This window comes from Desmodus rotundus, chromosome 6 (genome assembly GCF_022682495.2).
Source record: "Desmodus rotundus isolate HL8 chromosome 6, HLdesRot8A.1, whole genome shotgun sequence".
NCBI lineage: Eukaryota > Metazoa > Chordata > Mammalia > Chiroptera > Phyllostomidae > Desmodus > Desmodus rotundus.
In genome coordinates, this window is record NC_071392.1 from 31,517,703 (window position 1) to 31,541,043 (window position 23,341).

A 23,341-nucleotide genomic window follows, 5' to 3' on the forward strand; every position below is an offset into this window, starting at 1 on the left:
CAGCCTAATGCCCTGAACATTTGATTCCTCTAACACCCCTTGATCTCATGCTCACTAAACAGCTTTCTTTTATTATTATTTAGCTTTTCAAAAGTAAAATCCAATGAACTTGAAGTTACAGGTCACTGGAAAAATTATTTCTCATTATAAATCAATAATCTTATATTTAAGATTTAAACATTAGCCTCTTGAAGTTGGAAAATCTGAGTTCACCTTTGACAGCTCAAGTCTCAGTTGATAGAAAATAAAAACCAAATCAGACTTCTGAGCCTAAAAGTAAAAGGCCAGATACTTTATTACATAAATTAACCAAGGCAATGAATGTTATCCTGTGCAGCAGCCTAAGCAAAATCCTATCACCTTTTATCTTGCTATCACCTATCCCATCCAATGTCATCATAAGTTACTACCAAGGACTGAGCCTTCTTACTTTAATTTCTGCACTACCATATGACATTTAAATCAGTTTACTCTCTGAAATCTTGGTGTTTTCATCTATATAATAAAGATATTAATTCCTTTATCTCACAGGATACTCAAAACTAAAAAATATAGTAACTATTAATATATATTAATTAATAATTATATTAACATAAAATATAAATATTAATAACAAAATATATTTTCTGTGTTATATATAAATGTAATATACTTATATATGAGAAAAATCTATAGGGCATTTGGAAACTATAAGACAGTAAAATCAGTTCCTGGAGGTCAACTTAAATTACATTGTTAAATAAGTAATCTGTCTTGAAAATGTGAACATTGTTATAAATCCGTAACATTTCTATTTCCTGATTTTCTATGGGGGAAAGCCCCTCATAAAACAGTATCATTTAATTCAAAATTGTCCATCACCTGATATAACTGCAAACAAACAACAATAATTCTTCATTCAACTATTAAATATAAATTCATGGTTCATTTTTCTTAGTACCATTTATTCCAAAATGCATGGTTTTAAACCACGTATTCTGTATTGCTAAAAAATAAAAATAAAAAAGCTCTGTGGTTGAAGATATGATCCCTCTACCTCTGGACACAGACCTGAGAGAGTAGGGAATAATGTACTTCCTACCTGTGACTACTGCACCACGGGAAGTTCAAAGGATTAGGACAATGCAAATAAGCCTGGAATTACCAGTGCAGTTATCCAGGGAACCAGGACAGTTTCAACTGTCACCCTAATGCTTTAGTCCCTCAGCTACTCTGATGGAATTACTCAGGATTCATTCAAAGAAAAGGAGAGAGAAAATAAAATAAAGTATTCTTACTAACATTCAAATAAACAAAGGTTATTCCTCCTACATAAATGAATTGTTTGTATTTTAAATAATCTTACATTATTCTGCTAAGTAAAATATAATACAGTAAAATCCAATTTTCAGGCTCTTCTAACCTGGACTGCCTACTTTTGTCCTGGAAAGACTCACTTTCAAAGAATACTGTTTTCTAGTTAAACTATTTTTTTGCTCCCACACATTTTCAACATGTATTATTAGCCTGGGTCATCATGCACACTCCATCCTCTGTCTAAAAATGTCCTCCCCACCTCTATGAGTTCAGATCCATAATTTATTCACTTATTTACCAAAAGAAGACTGAGTAGCTGCTATGGGCCACACATTATGCCAACTGTTGAGGAAACAAAACACTACAAAGAGATTGTTTCAACTTGCAGATCACTTCTTACATCACCTCCTCCCTGAAACCTACCCTGAATCACTTCCTACTCAGAACTTTCAGCACATTTTACCTACACTTATCTTTGTTGTGTGGTGTCTTGTGTACATGGCCTACTACACCATGAATTCCAGTGCAGAAAAGGACACACTTTAACATCACTATCTTTTGCAAGGGCCTGATACAGAACAGGTGTTTTATAATTATCTACCTAATGACTTTTAAATTACTTTGGTTGTAAAGCATGTCTATTTCATAATTTCAGTATCTTATAACTGTATATTCTCTATTTTCCTCTAAGAGTACAGTCTCTGAAGTCAGACTACCTAGGTTTGATATCTGGTTCTACCAACTTACTACCTATGTCCTTGAGCAAACTGCTTCTCTTGCTTTGCCTTGGGGTCCTCATCAGTAAAATGGAGGTGGAAATGGTACCTCTGTTTCAGAAGGCTATTGCAATGATTCAATGAGTTAATATATGCAAAATGCTCTGAATACTGCCTGGTACCATGTGCGCAAAAATAGAGGCTAGCTAATAATTTTATTATTAACCAAACAATACTTCTGTCTTTGTAATTTCTCAACTTCTTACAGAAGTACCTCCTAAGTTTATTAAAAAAGTACTGTATTATATGTACTATCTCTCTTCATTACTGACAAATACTGTATTTGTGAATTTGCCTACTGATAAAATTTATTTTTAAAACTAAAAACAATCCTCTCGGTCATTTTCAGAAGTACACAGAGTGGTAGACTTCTGGCCAAGATGGAGGCATAGGTAGATACACTCTGCCTCCCCACACAACCAGAGGAGGACAAGAACAAACTTAAAAACAAAAAATGACCAGAACTACCAGAAAATCGAACTGCATGGAAGTTCAACAAGCAAGGAGTTAAAGAAGAAACATTCATTCAGACCTGCAGGAGGGGCAGAGAGGACGCATGGCAAGGCAGCAGCTGGTGGACCCGGTAGTCCCACATTTGCCTGTGGATAAACTGGGAGGAACAACTGGAGAGTGAGACAGACCACACAACCTAGGGTTCCAGCGTGGGGAAATAAAGCCTCAAAACCTCTGGCTGTAAAAATTTGGGGGTTGCTGCAATGGGAGAAACTCGCAGCCTCACAGAAGAGTCTTCTGGAGAGACCCACGGGGGTCCTAGAATGTACACAAAACAACCAACCTTGGAATCAGCACCAGAAAGGCCCAATTTGCTTCTGGGTAACTGGGGAAGTGAATGAAAGTGGGGTGAGAGTGAAGCAAGAGGCAACGCTCCCTCTCTGACCCCTCGCCCACATACAGCACCACAACATGGTAAAGTGGCTCACCCTGCCCTGGCAAATACCTAAGGTTCTGACCCTTACAACATAACAGGTGCCCCAAGGCAAAGAAATACGGCCCAAATGAAAGAACAGATCAAAACTCGAAAACTAGAAGTAAGCCATGAAGAGATAGCCAACCTATCAGATGCACAGTTCAAAACACTGGTAATCAGGTATGGCGTTGGTGATACAGTGGTGAGCATAGCTGCCTTCCAAAACACTGGTAATCAGGACCAGGATGCTCACAGAAATGGTGGAGTATGGTCACAAAATAGAGGAAAAAGTGAAGGCTATGAAAAGTGAAATGAAGAAAAATATGCAGGGAACCAACAGTGAAAGGAAGGAAACTGGGACTCAAATCAACGATTTGGAGTAGAAGGAAGAAATAAACATTCAACCAGAACAGAATGAAGAAACAAGATTTCAGAAAAATGAGGAAAGGCTCAGGAACTTCCAGGGCAACTCTAAATGTTCCAACATCCGAATCATAGGGGTGTCAGAAGGAGAAAAGGAAGAGCAAGAAATCGAAAACTTATTTGAAAACATAATGAAGGAGAACTTCCCCCAATCTGGCAAAGGAAACAGACTTCAGATAAGTCCAAGAAGCCCACAGAGTCCCAAAGACGCCGGACCCAAGGAAGCGCACACCAAGGTACATCATAATTACATTACTCAAGATGAAAGATAAGGAGAGAATCCTAAAAGCAGCAAGAGAAAAGGAGACAGTTACATACAAAGGAGTTCCCACAGGACTGTCAGCTGATTTCTGGAAAGAAATCTTGCAGGCAAGAAGGGGCTGGAAAGAAGTATTCAAAGTCATGAAAGGCAAGCACTTACATCCAAGATTACTGTATCCAGCAAAGCTATCACTTAGAATGGAAGGGCAGATAAAGTGCTTCCCAGATAAGGTCAAGTTAAAGGAGTTTATCATCACCAAACCCTTATTATATGAAATGTTAAAAGGACTTATGTAAGAAAAAGAAGATGATCAAAAATATGAACAATAAAATGACAATAAACTCACAACTACCAACAAACTGAACCTAAAAAACAAAAGCAAACTAAACAAACAACTAGCATAGAAATAGAATCACAGAAATGGAGACCACATGGAGGGTTATCAGTGGGGAGAGGGGTAGGAAAAATGGGTGAAAAGGTACAAGGAATAAAAAGCATAAATGGTGGATACAAAATAGGCAAGGGGAGGCTAAGAATAGTATAGGGAATGGAGAAGCCAAAGAACTTAAATGAACAACCCATGGACATGAGCTAAGGGGTGAGGGATGCTGACGGCAGGGTGGGTGCAGGGCAGAGGGGAATAAAGGGGAAGAAAAAAAGGGCCAACTGTAATAGCAAATTCAATAAAATATACTTTAAAAAAAGAAGTTCATAGAGTACAAAATATTTGAGTTGTTGGACATTCATATTTCCAGTTGACATCAAACAAGGCAACCACAGTCTGCCTTCTTGTTTCTGCTCTCAAGAGGATGGACGGAGAGGAGAATAAAGACAGTAGGGGGCAGTGCAGTATAATGCAAGATATTCTGACTCTGGGCCAACTGGACAGAGTTTGAATCCCAACACTGGCAACTGTTAGTGGGGAGGGTACAAGCAAGGCACTTAACACTTCTGAACCTAATTTTATCTTTAGAAAAATAAATAAAATATAATCTACCAGGATGAGTTGATGTCAAGATTTGATATGAGATATATATGTGTGTGTGTATGTTTGTCTCCCCAAGGGGCACTTATTTGCTAAATAAATGTTCCAGGAAACTATACAAAACATAACTAGTAGTGAATAAAGAGAACTGACTTCATTTTTTCCCTAATTAGAATCCATAAAATTTCATTTTGACATAAAAATATTTTCAGAATTTCATAACCATGGCTAAAATAAGTAGAAATACCTGTAGAAGAAAAAGAAGAATAGACATTCTAGTTATAGATTCTCCTGAAAACTCAGTTCAACGTAGGCTGATCACTCTCAAGGAACTCAGTAATGAGTTGTATCTTAGAAACTACTATTGTGAGATTGTAATTGCTTTTAAAATTATTTTACAAACTTAAAAGAGCTTTTTATATTAATTATAACATTTTGTGATTAATGTACATAACAAAAAGATAAACACTTTCATATAAAACTTTAAAGTTAATTGTAAAGCTGCTGCCTCTTTAAAATAAACATACCGTTTCATATGATTTAATTTTCTCCTGCAAAAAACTGATTTGGTTTTTGAAGTCTTCTCTCTTTTTCTGATAATCTTCTAACAGATGGTCTTGTGCTTCCAGCTGTTGCTGATGAGTGAGAATTTGTTGTTTGGCTTGTAGTAAATCTGCAGCTGTGCTACTATGAGTGCTGTTTCTCAGAGTTTCACTGGCCTGTAACTTGAAAACAGAAAGAAACCCAAAAGTATTAATTCAGAAGTGACTGCCCTAAGGAATGGACAACTCTTGCAGGTATTGGCTCACATTTGGTCTCTGGGAGCTGTGTTGAATCAACAGGCTCAAGACCCCAGCAAACATACTACCATGGCTGATCAGGTAAGTATAGGCACATTATCCACATTGAACCAGTAAGACTGGTCTTCCCGTAATAAGGCTGAGAAAATAGTCTGAGATAGGTAAGACTGAGGCAGACAAGCAGAAAGAAATGGGGCCTGAAATATAGTTCTTCCTGGATTCCTGATGACTTTCTTGTCCCAATAAATTTCAAAGGCCTAGTTGTATTTCTACCTTAAATTCTGCAGGATAAGCCTGTATTACTTCCATTAAATTCATCCCTTTTGCTTAAGCTATCTCAAATTATTTATTTTCCATTAATTGCCATCAGAAACCTTGACTAATACAATTAAATTACTAATCGAAGGTTAAGGGAGTATATGCAGTCTAGTTACCATTTTAGTCTCTAACTAAAATAAAATCATACCAGAGTTGGCAAAGATAGGATGTGACTAGATGTTAATTTATGCAAAACTCCACCCAATGATATTTACAAAGTTTTGCTGGATTTCAAAATATAGATAAAAAAGAAGTACAAAGAAATCAAAAGAAACCATTCAAGAAGTATGAATTAAATTCTTAATTAACATAACAACAGGTATTCACTATTTTTTCCAACAAGATACAAAATAAGCAAGTGGATTTTAAACAAATATAAATTTGTTTTGGAAAGTGTGAAAAAAAATTTAATTGCTTACTAAAATTCTAATAAATTTTGTTCTATTAGTAATACTTACATGCTGAAATTGAATGTGCAAATTTTGACTTTGTTCTGTCAACTCTAAAAATTCTCTCATTGTCTCATCCTTCTCTCTTCTTGCTTGTTGTAAATTCGCAGTAAGCTGGGTTATGATGCCATCTCTTTGTTTAATGGCAGCTTCAAATTCTTGTAACTAAAGGACATAAGTGAAGTTAAGTACTAGACTTACTTTTTAAAACAAAATTGATTATTACAGCTAATTGTTCTTCAAAAATAGATTTCAACTCAGTGATAAAATTATTACAATTTGCAAGCAACCTTTTCCATATTTGAAGCTATTAACTTGCAGGAATTGGTTTTACTCCCAAATCAACTTTTAAAAAAGTTGTCTGAATGTAGGAACAAAACATATTAGGTCTAAATTTATCCATGTATCCACTTCCAGAAGGACAATGCCATATCTTTAGGGATGCCTCAATCTGTTCCTAGGCAACACCATCACAGCCACGTTCAATCCTCACTCTTTTCTGGAGAGAGGAACCTGCAATGTATTCTGTCATCCTCATCAATGTCCTATTTCATCTAGTTTGTATAACTGATTGACAAAAACAACAGATGTCATTTTAACAACAAGAGGTTACTTACAAAGACTCACTGACATTTTAAATTAGTTTAAATCATCATATTTTGATGTGGTTTGCAAAATAATTTTCTCTCAGGCTGATTACAAAAATAATCTACTCTTCTGAAGTGATTTCATCCTACCTATCTCATAAAGTTAAACAAAAGAGTCCACATTTTATTAGCCCTGTTAATAAAATCTTGTTTTTAAGCAAGCATGCTTATTACGTATACACCCATATACAGATAAATAATAGTAGGGCATTGGAAAATTGACAATTGTGAGCTTATATTTAGGAAGATAAAATACTTTAGATAAAAAATTTCACACAGAAGAAAAATAAAGGGACCGTTTAACAACCCCATCTTTAAAGACTATACATATACTATCATTCAAACTTTCTATTTTTGTTCCTGTGAGTAACAAAAGCCACATAAGGTAAACATACTTGCTGCAGTCCTTCAGTACCGTAGGTGGCCCTTAATTCTTCCAGTTCTCTGTTTAGCTCTTCAATTTCATGCTGTTTCCCAACCAATTCATTTTCCAACATCTCTAGGTGGGTCTGACTGTACTGTGCTCCATGTTCAGAATAAGAATCATCAACACCAAATTCTTCTTCCTAAATCAATCCAAGATTCTGAATAATTCAGGTACTAGCAACATTCCTCAGGAAAAGGAATTCATATATTCAAAGCAAAGTCCTCTTTAAAACATCACTCTCACCTGGGAGTTTACTGGTATGGCAACCTACTTTGTAGTCAGTTTTATACATATCTCAAAAGCAAAAACAAGATATCTGCAAATTGTTACAACCGAGTTATATAACAAAAGGTGGATAATTTTGTTTTGTTAAACATTAAGAGCATTTCGGATTTCACCACAGAAAGAAGTACATGCAGAAAAAAGCTTTGTTAGTAAGCCAGATGGTTTTAAATAGTATAAAACATTAGTATCATGAGTAGTTTTAAATACTGTACCCTTAATAAATTTGTAGGCTTTCCTGTTTTCACCACAAAACTGCAACCATTTACCTGTACAAAAACAATTTCCTGATATATTATGATTTAAAACAGAATTTTATTTAAAGCTAACAATTATATATCTGCTAACTGTATTCGTGCCTCTTTTATGCCTTGGGAAAATGTCTCATGGGCAAAAACAGATATAAGTGATTAAGTTTAAGTATTTAAAAGACATTCAGACCATTTCAAATGCAAATCATTCCCATACATTTGAGAGTATTTGCAATGCAAAAAACACTGCACTATACATTTTCTTTTAAGTGACTTAAAGTTCTAACTAAGTGCAGTTTTTGTTTTGTTTTCATAAGGGTAACTATAAACTTCAAGTTACGGGATCCTCTTCTACAAAACACTGCCTTAAAAATCATTTAAGTAACTTTTTTAAGTCTTATCCATGGAAAGTAACACTGCTACAAATTCACTGAAGGCTGATAAGCAGGTCTAGACACAGGAGAGGAAGAGGCAAGGAGCACTCCTCCAAGAACTCCCCCCCCCCGCCCCCCCCCCCGGAGGGCAGCACTACACAGCCATGCCAACCCTGAGGGACGTGGAGATTTCCCATACATATTACTGCCTGTCTCGACCACAGACATTTTGTGGTAGGAAGAAGGATGACTGATAAGTCTCCAGGGTTGACCTGGTGGGAGATTAATTTCAGATAAATTAATCTATTTAACAATCTTTTCTCCCTCCACCTCACAATATACAAATGAAATCTGTTCTGCTCACATCTTAATCCTTCACACTCCTATGTTAGTAGAATCCGAGATAATGAAGTTTTTACTGTTGAAATACATAAGACAGAATACTCTATAATTAGAATTAGATCCACATGGACCATAACACATTAAAAAATGAAGAGCCTAACTAAGATTTCTTTATTAAAATTTGATTTCTTTGTTTTTTTTTCCTATCGCTAAGGAAAATTTCTGAAAAGCAAAGCTAAAGTAAAAGAAAAAATTCACCTTTATGGTAACACAATATTAAACCCTATAAAAACTATCAGAAGACAGGAGTACTACCTCTATTAAGATCATTAATACCAAGTCACTTGCAATAACTTCCAAATTAAATTCTTCTAAATTTCAATTAATTTTTCTTGACTCTGAAATGAAGCATTTTGATAGGTGTCTACTATAATTTCACTGTAGGGTAACAATGTAGCAAAATAGATTTTATTAATATCTTCAAATATATTAAGTAACGGATATTCCTTTAAGTGGTGATGTCACTATTACATAAATTATTTACTATTTATAACAGTATCTAACACATTATGTAGCCAATATTAAGCTTAATTTTTCCTAAGTTAATCAAATTTTACACTTTGACTAATGCATATGTATTTGGCTTAAACTACTACATGACTGTTTGCAAAACTTAATACAAAAATCCTGTCAATTTAAATAAATTTTAAGGGTTTAATATCACGTATATAGGTAATAAAAGATTATTCACCAGAACTAAAAAAACATTTCAAATTTAGAATAGAAGTACTCAACAGAACATTAGGATAATTAATAGTTAGCAATAAATTATTTTTAATACAGATAATTATTTTATTGATACCTAAAGGGTAGAACATTTATCTCTCCTTTGTACACTGGCCTACCTAACACTGTAGTTGGTAAACTATAATATGAAAGTAAATTAATAACCTGAAACATGTAGACTAGATTAACAGACTTTTTCACTGAAAAAATGATCAACTTCTCTTAATGTCCTTTTTCGCTGCGGCATTTTTCAGTTATTCAACCTTCAGACTATTGTAATATATTCTTTCTGAACTCACAGATTTACTCAATCTGTACAGACAACTTAAAGATTTGGGAAAGTCCAAATAGGTACATTTTAAATATTAAAATGTTCTGTAAGATGACATGTCATCTCAAAAATAATGTGCTGCTATTATTCAGAAAGAATCACTGGAAAGATCATTTTTTTTTAAACTATAAAATGCTATCCACACAAAACTCTTCTTTTTAGGAACATTAAAAACACACACAAAAAGCTCAATCTTTAATTTATTTATGATTATTACTTTATTCTCATACTTAATTTGGTGATACAAACATTCAAAAATATTAATAAATGTTTTAATAAAAAAATAAGAAAAATGTAATGGTTCGTTAAAGTTCATGAAAATTACAGGAGTTCAAGTCCTAGCTGATTCAGGGAATTGGAGCCAAGCACAATTAAAGTTGAGTATCAAAATCACACTGTACACCTTAAATATACATGCAATTTAAATTGTCAATTATACCTCAATAAAACTGAGGCAGCTAGGGAGAAGAATAAAATGATATGAAGTATTAAAAAAGAAACCCAAGTCAGAGTTGAAATGGTAAGTTTACATTACTTCATGGCTGTAGACAATATTTCTGACTCCACAAATGATATGAGTCATACAAGTGCCTTGGCTAGGAAGTGTTACATAAACAGATGAAATTCATAATGAAATTGCATACCCTACTATCATTTCATCTCTCTATACATAGCAAAGCATATTTATCTACCTGTCTTGTCTCTATGTTGCCTATAGCATTCCCCACTTTCTGCTCAAAGATTATCAAGAAAAATGTGACATTCTGGATATGAAATGTCCCTTCATCGAGGACTAAACAACATGTATAATTTAAATTAATTTATAAAATGATATCTTTTTATTTAGTCTGATTTCTCTAGTATATGTAACTGGATATATATTTATACAAAAAGATCTTAAGTAGGTCATAGGATAAAACTATCTGATTCTTTCTCTAGGCTTGAATCCATTTTTCAATCTGTTAAGTATAGGAGCCACAGAAGTCAAGAACATTAAGCTCACACCATATCTATACCTAAAATTTCCAAATGAAGTTACAACTAAATGTATAATGAGAATCTAAAATCTTTCTGAAAATAATTGTTATGAGAATTCTCATCACTCACTTGTTTCATATACACTTAGTTTAAAGAAAAGCATACTACCACCGAGAAGCAGGAAAAATAAAGAAAAGCTTTGCTAATTGCCTTTATGTACCAAACACCATACTAAATATTATCAAATACACTCTCAACTACCCTGTGAGGTAGATATTATTGCCTCTATTTTACAAGTAAGGAAATTCTGTTTCAGAGTTTAAGTGATGTGCCCAAGTTTAGCTTGGAGGCGATGAAGATGAGGTTTGACCACAGGGCTTTCTGGACCCAAAGCCCCTACTCTTTACATCACTTTGTTTCTCTACATACCACAAAAATTACAGTGATATTTAGACAAAATACAAGATAAGTATGTGCTCTATGATTAAAACTATGTAATTTTGAAATGCTGGAACAATCAGATGCAAACCAGAGCAGCCAAGATTAATAAACTGCAAATCTAGCATTTGTAGTTATATAATACAGGGGTAGGGAAAAAGTAGGTTTATAGTTCTGAGTATGCAAAAACAGATTTATTCTTGTATTATTTATTACTGATTGTATTATGTGTTATTATTATTAACGTACTTTTGCCCACTCCATATGTGTGTTGCCTAAAAAGTAATTTCATCTTGGGGGTGTGGGGTATTACTGAAAAGTGATGCCTTAAGAGTTCCAATATGAAAAGTATTACAGTGCTTATATATTTGATCTACTGATGACTCTTCTGCCTCCTGAAAGGGTGAAAATGGCTGAGAAATCCCCTGAAATCCTAGCTCAGTAAAACCAGTCTAACATCATTAAATGGAATGATGAAGCCTCAAAGTTAGCTTAAGAGTATCGCAGATTCAACCAGTATCCACTCTGGCAATCTTCAAGAGACATCATCAAACACTTCAACTATAAATTTTTATACTCTTTTGTACATAGTGAAGACGTACATTTCTCAAAGTATAATCCATGTGAATCCAGGCCCAACATACAGGGTCTGGCACAAATAATGCACCTTTTTTATTACAAAATCATAAGCACGTAATTCTGTAACATAATAGAATCACATTCAAACACACTATATGACATTTTAGCTAAAATGTTCAAATTAAAACAATAAATTATTATACCCATATTATTACCCTACCAACCACAATCAAGCAAGCATTATTTCTACCAGACTCTGTATATAGTACAAAAGTTATGATTCAAATAAGGCCAAATATGATATAAATTATCTCACAATTATCTTTTTTCAAAGTAATCTTCTAAGTCACTGTTTTTAAAAACTGTAAGTCAGTTAATCAACTTAGTTATTGTGACCAGAATTAAAAAGAAAAAGTATTGAAGGATATGTCACATAGTAAAGGGAAATATCTTTTCCTGAAATTTTTGTTTGAAAACTTTGCCCATATATGCATATGTATGCAGAAATGCATATATATGCATATATTTATTCATATACATGATTTTCATGTATTTTATATACATAAAACTGTATATGCCAATATATGAAATTACACACATATATGTAAAATACATTTCTTACTGTTGAACCATGATTAACATATTCTAACTTTTATTGGCATAATATATATTTAAATACTATTTGTAGATTTTCAAGATGGCTGCTGAGTAGGTGGAAGCTACACTCAAGTCCTCCTATTGCCAAACTGTATTTACAGCTAAATTATAGAGCAATCAACCTGAATTTCCTACTAAAAAGGACAGCTAAAGAGGAATATTATAACCAAGGATAGAAGCAGCCACATACAGGCTGGTAAGAAGGGCGGAGATGTGAAGAGGGCTAGTCCCTGCACCCACATGCAGCGTACAGTGGCTTATAAGTTGGAGGGATATCTCAGCTGCAAAAGTCACCCCTAAGGAGCACGAGGTCTCAACCCCGTGCTGGGATCCCCAACTCAGGGCACCAGGGCTGGGAAATGGAGCCTACATAGCATCTGGCAATGAAAATCAGTAGGGACTCTGACTGCCAGGATGAGGAAGGAGTCTGCTAGAATTCTAGGTGCTCTCTCCTAAAGGGGCAACACACAGGATCTTAGTTTCAGGCACTCACCTAGGCTTCCAGAAGAGGGAAGACAACTTGGCATATGGGAGTCATACAGAGAAGACCTGCAGAAAGGACTGTTGGCTGCAACCAACAGAGACCTTTGGTGAGTCCTTTCTCTGGACAAACTACAGGTACACACTCAGACAGACGTTGAACTGTGAGGCTTTGGAATGCGGGCCAGTCTGCGCTCACATCTGCAAACTCAGCCAGCACCACTCCCAACGAGAGACAGTTTTGTTCTATCTTCCTGAGTCCCACTGGCCTTTCCCTACTGAGATCAGTTCCAGAGGAGTCAGGGAATAGAGCTGGGACCTTCAAAACACGTCTCCCTAAGAGGCTCCAATCCAGGGCTCAAGGGGCACAGATACAGAGCTGAGAGGGAGGATAGCACTTGCTCCTCTCCCACAGGCTCAGCCAGTGCCATCCTAAGGCTGTCTTAATCTGTTTTCCCAAGTCCTAAAGGCTCTGCCCTGCTGAGCTTGTTCCTGCAGTGGGGACAGCAGATTGCATCCAACCTGAACTGGTGGTGCACTCCTCCTGGGAGAGCTGGAGTTGGATACTATAGCTCAGACTGAATGATATGGTTCTGGAGCAGGGGCCACATACTCCCCAGTGAGTGTCTGATCATGCCACGCCCAAGGAGGGGATCCATTAGCCTCATCCCTGCCACCCGGTTGCCCCACCCTATAGAACTTTCACTGTGTGGAAGGGGCACGGGAGCATGGCCAACTTGAGCCCACTCTACAGTCTTTCTTCAAAAGGCTCTAGAGGAAGTCCAGGCAACCTCAGGGGGTAGCTATGTAGCTGACAGGTAGCCATTGACCTCAGAGAGCCTTGGACCTTTTACTGATCAGCACCCAGCTCAGAGCTGCAGGAAACCGACCCCTCTACATAGCTTGGCCCTTCCCATGCACACCAAGACCCAGTCAACACAGCCACAATCATTGAATAGTGGGTATTTTCTGACAGAGAGCCCAAAGCCGGTAATAAACAACGACTAACACCAACCTACACCAGAACCCTGGCCAAGTGAGACCAGAACCAATACAATAAGTGGTGGGCTTCAAATCTTACCAGAGCTGGACCCAATTAGCCACACAAATGGCACAAAGGGGAACTCCAGCAGGCACCAGGACAATGTCACTTCAAGGGGAAGTCCGTGAATAGTGACTCATACAGTGAACAAGGTCTGTCCTTATAGTCAGCCAAGCTAAGGGTTAGCCCAACCCATGAACGGGCCAACAGCACTCAAGACTCAACTACAACAGCACGGGGCACATAACCCACGCAAGAAACATTTCTGCAGTACCTAGCTCAGGTGGTCTAGAAGCCACCACCACTGAGACCAACAAAGCATCTATATTAGAAAGTCCTCATAACAAGCTTAGGAGCCATACCAGATCTATGTAATATAACGAGACAAACACAAGAAGGAAGACAAAGTGGGTAAAAAAAGAAATATGCCCCAACCGAAAGAACAAGAGAAATCCCCAGAAAAAGGATTAAATGAATTGGAAGCAACCAAGATACCAGGTGAAGACTTTAATATAATAGTTATAAGGATGCTTCAGGACCTGAGGGGAAGAACAGATGATCTCAGTGAGAACTTTAGGAGATAGGAGGCATTACTACAAAGGAAACAGAAACCATTAAAAAGGACCAGTCAGAAATGAAGACTACAATATAAAGAATACACTATAAAAAACCAAAGTAGGTTAGATGAAGCAGAGGATCAAATCAGCTATACAGAGGACAACAGAACAGTAAGCAGAACAAAAAAAATGAGGAAAGCTGAAGAGAACTCTGGGACAACATCAAGTGCAACAACATCCACATCATTGAGCACCAGAAAAGGAAGAGAATGAGCAAGGGATTGAAAACCTGTTTGAAGAAATAATGGCTAAAAACTTCCCTAACCTAATAAAAAAGTCACACAAGTTCAGGAAGCACAGAGTCCCTATCAAGATGAACCCACAGAAGCCCACACTAAGACACATCATAATTAAAACGGCAAAGGTTAAAGACAAAAAGAGAATCTTCAAAGCAGCAAGAGAAAGACAGTTACTGACAAGGGAGCTCTCATAAGGCTGTCAACTAATTTCTCAACAGGAACACTTCAGGCCAAAAGGAACTGGCATGAAATATTCGAAGTGCTGAAAAGCAAGGACCTACAACCAACACTACTTTATCCAGCACGGCTTTCATTTAAAATCGAAGATGAAATAAAGAACTTCCAAGGCAAAAGAAAAAAGAAAAAAGGAGTTCATCGCCACCAAACCAGAATTGTAAGAAATATTAAAGGGCCTGCTTTAAGAAGAATAAAAGAAATATATACAGAGGAACATAAGTGTAAAGAATAAAAAGGCAGTATATAAGTAACTGTCAATAATAACTTTAAATGTGAACAGATTAAATGCTACAATCAAAAGACACATTGGGTAACTGAGTGGATAAGAAAACATGACCCATATATAAGCTGTCTACAAAGGACCCACCCCAGAACAAAACATGCACACAGACTGAAAGTGAAGGGATGAAAAATAAATATTCCATGTAAGTGGAAACAAACAAACAAACACAAGCTAGGGTAGTAATACTTATTTCAGACAAAACAGACTTCAAAACAAAGGCTATAACAAGGCAAAGAGGGACATTACATAATACTAAAGGGATCAATCTAACAAAATGATATAACCCTTGGAAACATATATGCACTCAACACATATATCTAAACAAATCTAAAGGAGAGATGGATAGCAATACAATCATAAATGGGGATTTTAACACCCCACTGACCTCAATGGATAGATCTTACACACAAAAAGTCACCAAGGGAACAGAACATTTCACCCCAAAGTAGCAGAATATAAATTCTTTTCAAGTGCACATGGAAAATTCTCTAAAACAGACCACATGCTGTAACACAAGACCAGCCTTAATATTTTCAAGAAGACTAAAATCATATCAAGCATCTTTTCCAAACACAATGGTATGAAACTAGAAATCAATTATAATTTAAAAACTCAGAAATACTCAAACACATGGAAGCTAAATAACATGTTATTCAACAACGAATGGGTTAACCATGAGATCAAGCAAGACAAACAAAAATGAAGACACAGCATCTCAAAATCTATGAAACAAAGTGAAAAGCAGTCGCGAGAGGGAAGTCTATAACCTTACAAGCCTACCTCAAGAAGAAGAATCTGAAATAAACAATCTAACCTTCACCAAAAGAACCAGAAAAACAACAAGGAAAGCCCCAAGTAAGTACAAGAAAGGAAATAATGAAGACTAGAATGGAAATAAATGAAATGGAGACGAAACAAAATAAAACAAAATAAAACGTCAATGAAACCAAGAGCTGGTTCTTCAAAGAAATAAACGAGATTGACAAACCTTTAATCAAAATCATCAAGAGAAAAAGAGAGAGGATCCAAAAAATAAAATCAGAAATGAAAGAAGAGAAGTAACAACTGACACCATATAAACACAAAGGATTGTAAGAAAATATTGTAAATAACTATATGCCAAAATATCGGACAACCTGGGTGAAATGAAACTTTTCACTGAATCTAGAAACATTCAATCTTCTAAAACTGAGCCAGGAAGAATCAGAAAATCTGAGTAGGCCAGTTACAACTAATGAAATAGAAGCAGTAATCAAAAAACTCCCAAGTAAAGCCTAAAGCCCTGGACTAGATGGCGTCACAGGCAAATTTCACCAAACATTCAAATAACTAACACCTGTCCTTCTTAAACTATTCACAAAAATTCAGGAAGAGGGAAGACTTCCAATCTCATTTATGCAGCCAGCATTATCCTAATTCCAAAACTAGATAAAGACACTACAAAGAAAGAACATTCTAGGCCACCTATCCCTGATGAACCCAAGATGATAAAATCCTCAACAAAATATTAGCAAATGAGTAGATACAGAACAAATATTCCAAAAATTCATGTGGAACCACAAAAGATCCCAAATAGCCACAGCAATTTTGAGAAAGGAGAACAAAGTTGGAGGTTCACAATACTTAATATCAAACTATATAACTAGGCCACAGTAATCAAAACAGTATGTTACTGGTATTAAGAACAGGCATTCAGATCAATGGAACAGAATAGAGAGCCCAGAAATAAAACCACACTTTCATGGTCAATTAATACTTGACAAAGGTGGCAAAAACATGCAATGGAGTAAAGACATTCTCTTCAATAAATGGTGTTGGGAAAATTGGAAAGATACATGCAAAAAAAAAAAAAAAGAACTACACCACCAAGTTACACCACACACAAGAATAAACTCAAAATGGATTAAAGACTTCAATGTAAATTGCAAAACCATAAAAGTCCTAGAAAACATAGGCAGTCAAATCTCAGACATTTCTTATAGCAATGTTTTTGCTCTTATACCTCCTTGGGCAAGGGAAACAAAGGGAATAATAAACAAATGGGACTACATCAAACTAAAAAGTTTCTGCATAGCAGAAGAAACTATAGACAAAATGAAAAGGCAACCCACTGAATGGAAGAACATATTCACCAGTGATACATCTGATAAGGAGTTAATTTCCAAAATACATAAAATACATACAATTCAACACGTAGAAAACAATCCAGTCAAAAAATGGGCAAAGGCTCTCAATAGACACTTCTCCAAAGAGGACATACAGATGACCAAGACATGAAAAAACGCTTATCACTAATCATCAGAGAGATGCAAATTAAAACCACAATGAGATACCACCTCACACCTGCTAGAACGACTACCATCAATAAATCAAAAACCAACAAGTTCTGGTGAAGATGCAGAAAAAAAGGGAACCCTTTTGCCCTGTTCGTGGGAATGCAGATTGACACAGACACTGTGTAAAACAGTACGGAGTTTCCTCAAAAACTAAAAATGGAACTGCCTTTTGAACCTGCAATCCCACTTCTGAGAATATATTCTAAGAACCCTGAAACACCAAGTCTAAAAAATATATACACCCGTATGTTCACAGCAGTGTTACTTATAATAGCCACGATCAGGAAACAGCCCAAGTGCCCATCAGTAGATAAGTGGGTATTAAAGCTGTGGTACATTGAAACTATGGACTACTACTACCACCGAGTAGTAGTAGAAATTACTACTACTCGGCTGTAAAAAAAAAAAAAAAGAAAAGGAAACCTTACCTTTTATGACAGCATGGATGGACCTGGAGATTATTATGCTAAGTGAATCAGCCAGTTAGAGAAAGAGAAACACCATATGATCTCACTTACATGTGGAATCTAATGAACAAAACTAACTGACGAACAAAAGAGAAATAGAGGTGTAGTTACATGGAAAACATTGATAGCTGTCAGAGGGAAGGGGTAAAAAAAAGAAGGGATTAAACAAAAAATAGATATATACACACATATAAAACACTAGACACAAATAACACTATGGTAACAGCCAGAGGGAAAGTGGGGGGAAGGTAAAAGAGGGCAAAGGAGGGATAAAGGAGGACAGAAAGAAACTTTACTTTGGTAATGGGCACACAAAGCAGTATGGACATGATGTTTTGATGAGTTGTACACTTGAAATCTGTATAATTTTGTTAACCAATGTCACCCTAATAGACTCAATAAATAAACAAACAAACAAACAAATGCTATTTGTGCCTTACTTTGAAACACATCATATTTAGCAGGTATCACAGTTAAACAGTTTTAATACATTCTTCTGGACCTCCTAATTCCCACCAGTTTTTTAATTTAAAAAAATCTAGTAAAATGTGTCTTACTGTAACAAGAATTTCCAATATTATTACTTTGCATTTTCCTAATGAGAACTTTAAAATCACAATCTTTTTATGTCTTTAGCTTTTAAATTAATATTAATAAAATTAAATTTTTTTTTCAAAGTGAAAATATGGCTATAGAAATTTTAACCAAATTTCACAGGCATATATGAGAGATAGTCTGACCTATAGACATGGCTTATAAAAAATTTCGTTTTGGGTCCTAAATGGTGTGGCTCATCGAGTAGGCATCACACTGCAAAACAAAGGGAGGCCGGCCAGCCAGTTCGATTCCTGGTCAGGGCACATGCCTGGGTTGTGGCCAGGTCCACAGCTGGGGGTGCTTGTGAAAGGCAACTAACTGACCGATAGGTATTTCTCTCACACACTGGAGTTTCTCTCCCAGGTATTTCTCTCACACACTGGAGTTTCTCTCCCTCTCGTTCTCCCTCCCTTCCTCTCTCTCTACAAATAAATAAATAAAATATTTTTAAACATTTTTAAAAATTCACTTTGTGTAAAGAAAAAACTGTACTTTGTGGAGTTCTGGGATGCCGGAAAGACACAGGCAGTTCAAGCACCAAGCCATATGAAACTTCCAATCAGTAAAGACAAGCTATAAGAATTAAGGCACTATAGAAAGAGAAAAGTAGTGTTTTCATATATAAGTTCCAAATTTAAAGTCATAAGAGCAGAATTTTTGAGTTGAGAGCTTTGATTTTAAATTGAGATACTTTACGTAGAGGCAACTTTATATAGCCTGAATAGGGCACCAATTTATTTATTTAACCCTGGTTAATTATTTTCCTGACAAGATTACTAATTAACTATATTTCCAGCTTTTAAACACATGATATTTTCGGTTTTTTAGGGTTTTTATTATTATTCTATTACAATTGTCCCAATTTTTCCCCCTTTGCCTCACTCCACACTCCCCCCGACCCCGGCTCCCACAGTTCATCTCCACACCATTGTCCATGTTCACAGGTCACTCACACACTGACGTTCTTTGACTAGTCCCTTCCCCTTCTTTCCACCATTATCCCCCTCCCTCCTCTCCTCTGGTCACTATAAACACATATTTTTAAATCGTCAAAGTTTCCCCTTCCATTGACAATACAACACAGTAATATGTTCATTTAAGAACATAAAGTTATTTTTTAAATTTTAGAAACCTGTAATAAATCAAAACTTATGGAATATACTGAGTTACTGAACCACTCAGAATAAGGAATATTTTTCCATGTCCTCAAATGGACCAAAGAAATAACACATGGGCCAAAGAAATAACAATCATATCTAAAAGAATAAGAAAAAGTTAATAAAATGACATTTATTACTAGCGCATAAAGAAAGTATTTGCTAAAGTGGCCAATGCCTATATTGGCTTTTATTGCCTAAATTAAAAATCACTATTGCAACATTGATTTCAATAAATTTATATAATTAACTAGAATTCAAGCATCTGTAAAAAGCACTTCTCAAAATAAAATAGCCTATATTATAAAATGTTTACTGTGTTAAATATGGATACTTTATAATAATCATAAATCCTAGACAACCAGTATCAAACACTCTGTGAAACTAAAAAAAAAAAAAAGGCTTTTATCTAATTAAGGATCAAGCTATTCATACAGATGTATAAGACCTTTGTTAATAGCCTGAAAAAAAGATGTATCAGAAAAATACCTTCAGGTTTTCCAGATCATTTATATTATATCACGTTAAGTTATAGTTTGTTGTATTTATAAAAAATACAGAACCATGTGAACTACAAAAAGCAAAGTACTAATTAACAATTTTAAGAAAAATACAAAATGTCAATCATATATTATTTATTCTTACCTCAGAACTATAATCATCGGCTGTGGTTGAAATTTCACTTTCCGGCTAAAACAAAAGTAAAAACCAATTACATTAAAGCCTTTCCCCATCTAAATACCATGTTTTATTAACCTATTACTATTGGTATTATGATAAAAACTCCCATAAAAGTATCACTAAAAAACTGTAAAAATTATTTAGATCTTTAAATTTTCACTGATTAATAATTGCTAAATAACACATGTAAAATTTAACACTAGGCATTTTTCTATATATAAAAGTATCAAGAGGTATTTTCATACAAGGTCTTACATTACTAAGAATCATTTGTTAGACAAAAGCACCAATTTAGATATCATCCCATTAATTCTTGTGTTTCTTTTAAATAAAAAGTCCTAATATGTTAGTAAAAAAGTTCAATTTCTTCCAAAGGAAGAATCATCTAATCTTGATGCTAGAAAAGTAGTAACAACTTAAAGAAAAAAGTAGAAGCTTTGCTGTCATTAACACCTTTGCAGCCTACAAAGCACTTTTAAAGACATTCTCATGTCACCCTTACATCCCTGGGATTTTTGGGTATGAAGGCGGGTGGCTTTCCCAAGCTGCCCTCCACTAAGAAGTACCATGCTCGCTAGAGGAGTCGAGGAAGTAACCTAAATTTTCACTGCTTTCACTCTACTTCCTTTCATGTAAGAATCTCATTTTACAAGTGAGAAAAAAGACCCAGGTATTTCACCTCTTCATTCAACAAAATCAAGCACCAAAACTGTGCTATTATATTATTTGAAAGGTCCAGATTTCAACAGAAAATTTCCAGATATACAAATAAAAAAGAAAATATGGCCCATTCAAAAGAAGAATACCAGTCAGGAAAAAATGTCCCTAAGGAAACACAGATATTGGACTTAAATAAACAAAAGGCTTTAAACTAGCTATTTTAAATACAGTCAAATAAGTGTCTGAAGAGCTAAATTATAAAAATATGTTCCACCAAATAGAAATTATCAATGAAGAGATAGAATGTTTAAGAGACCCACAAAGAAATTATGGTGTTTAAAATAACAAATGAAAAATTCACTAGAAAAACTTAATAGCACATCTAAGGATGAAGAATAAAGAATCAGCAAACTACAAAATAGTTCAATTGAAATTATCCAGTCTGAGGAAAAGAAAGGAAAAAAAAGAAGAAAATGAACAGAGCATCAGAAATCTCTGTAACAATATCAAAAATACAAAATATGCACAATGGAAGACCCAAGAAAGAGAGGAGAGAAAGGGGCAGAAAAAATATCTGAAAACATGATGGCTGAAAACTTTCCAAATTAATAAAAACATTAATCTACACACCGAAGATGCTCAATAAACTCTAAGTAGGAAAAACTCAAAGAAAGATACATTCTTATGATGAATAACAAATCTCTGACACTCCTGACCTTTTGAATAAAGCTCAAATCCCCATATGTCTAAAGCTTTTTGTTTCCACATAAATATACCAAGGCACAATCCAAGTTACAATAATCTGTCTTGTCTAACACTGTTCCTCCTAAGCATTCCATCATTCTCTACTCCTGGTCTTAGTTGGTGGTTCCTCCATCCCATCCACCTTCCAAATAACTTCTCCCTCATCTCTATATACTGGAAAATTACATTCACCAAGTAGAGGGAGAAAATGAGTATTTTTGAGAACCTTCTGTGGGCCAGGTGCAATCTCCTGCCCTTCGCCATTAACACCAGTCCACCCTCATCACTTTTTGATCCATTTAACACTAAACTACTTACAGCTTCCAAATCACATCACTGTGTTAAGTCTTTGCAAATGCAATCTCTTTGGCACAGAGATTGTGTCCCCTACTTCTTTGCCTCTAGCTAAATAACCACACAAGGATGATCTGAGCATTCTCCCAAATCATGATACTCCAGGGTACCATGCAAGGGTGTCCAACCTTTTGGTATCTCTGTGCCACACTGGAAGAAGAGTTGTCTTGGGCCACAAATTAAATACATTGAGAATGTAATCTCAAAAAAATCTCATAATGTTTTAAGTAAATTTACGATTTTGTGCCAGGCACATTCATAGCCATCCTAGGCTGCATGTGGCCCGTGGGCCACAGGTGGACACCCGTGGTTGCATACTGTTGCTATCACAGCTTTAATCAAGGTGCATGGTCTATCTTACATCTACCGCCCACCCCAGACTGACTTTCCCAATGAACAGAAACTGTTTTATTTACATCTGTATCCTTGGCGTATTACAGTTGCTCAGTAAATGTTTATTGAATCAAGCTCATACACATCTGCACAGAGTGCTAATGAATGTTGTCTTATAAAACTTTCACTTACAATTTTAATGTTTGAAAATTTGGATGAATACTTACTTCAACAGAGAAGACCTGGTCATGTTTGATTATTTCTCCACTCTGTAGAGTTCTCATTATTGCAGATTCAGGAGTCACGACTGATCCTACTCCCTGAGAACTATTCATATACATATCATCACCGTGTGATTGCTCAATATTCAAAGAATGGTATGCTGATACGTCATGTTTACTGCTTGAAGTATTCTTCTTTTTTTTCTTCTTAGAGGGATTCTGCCCATCACATTGAGCTTTCCTTTGTCGAAACTGGGCAAGCTGCAGAGAGAGAGAGAGAGAGAGAGAGAGAGAGAGAGAGAGAGAGAGAGAGAGAGAGAGAGAGAGAGAGAGATTGCCATTACTGTCAAAGAGAATTTTTCTTTATCACCACTAAGAAAAAACAGCTTTGGAGTCTCTTTCTTTAAACCATTATTAAAATGATGACAAAATAAAGGACAACTGTTAGTCTTAATACATGAATAACGAATTTCAAAGAAATTAAGTATTTCTGAATGAATGCTTTTTAAATACTGAAAAGAACAAAAAACATCATGTCTAAAGAAAAAAATTAGCCTAGAATTG

The 23,341-nt window shown here is 35.5% G+C and overlaps 1 protein-coding gene across 5 annotated transcripts in view; it reads right to left on the minus strand.

Annotated features, from left to right (window-relative positions):
* The window catches only part of AKAP9 (A-kinase anchoring protein 9), a 177,826-nt gene that overhangs the window by 132,491 nt on the left and 21,994 nt on the right, over window positions 1-23,341 (minus strand). For 4 of the 5 annotated variants that reach the window (XM_045185209.2, XM_024577162.3, XM_045185210.2 and 1 more), the window contains exons 2-7: window positions 22,784-23,038; window positions 20,430-20,474; window positions 7,809-7,862; window positions 7,280-7,450; window positions 6,247-6,402; window positions 5,198-5,395 (exon numbers count right to left, since the gene is read on the minus strand). In XM_045185209.2, the coding sequence (XP_045041144.2) occupies window positions 5,198-5,395; window positions 6,247-6,402; window positions 7,280-7,450; window positions 7,809-7,862; window positions 20,430-20,474; window positions 22,784-23,038 (879 nt within the window). The remainder of the gene's footprint in view (window positions 1-5,197; window positions 5,396-6,246; window positions 6,403-7,279; window positions 7,451-7,808; window positions 7,863-20,429; window positions 20,475-22,783; window positions 23,039-23,341) is intronic. The other variant, XM_024577161.3, reaches the window with a different exon arrangement.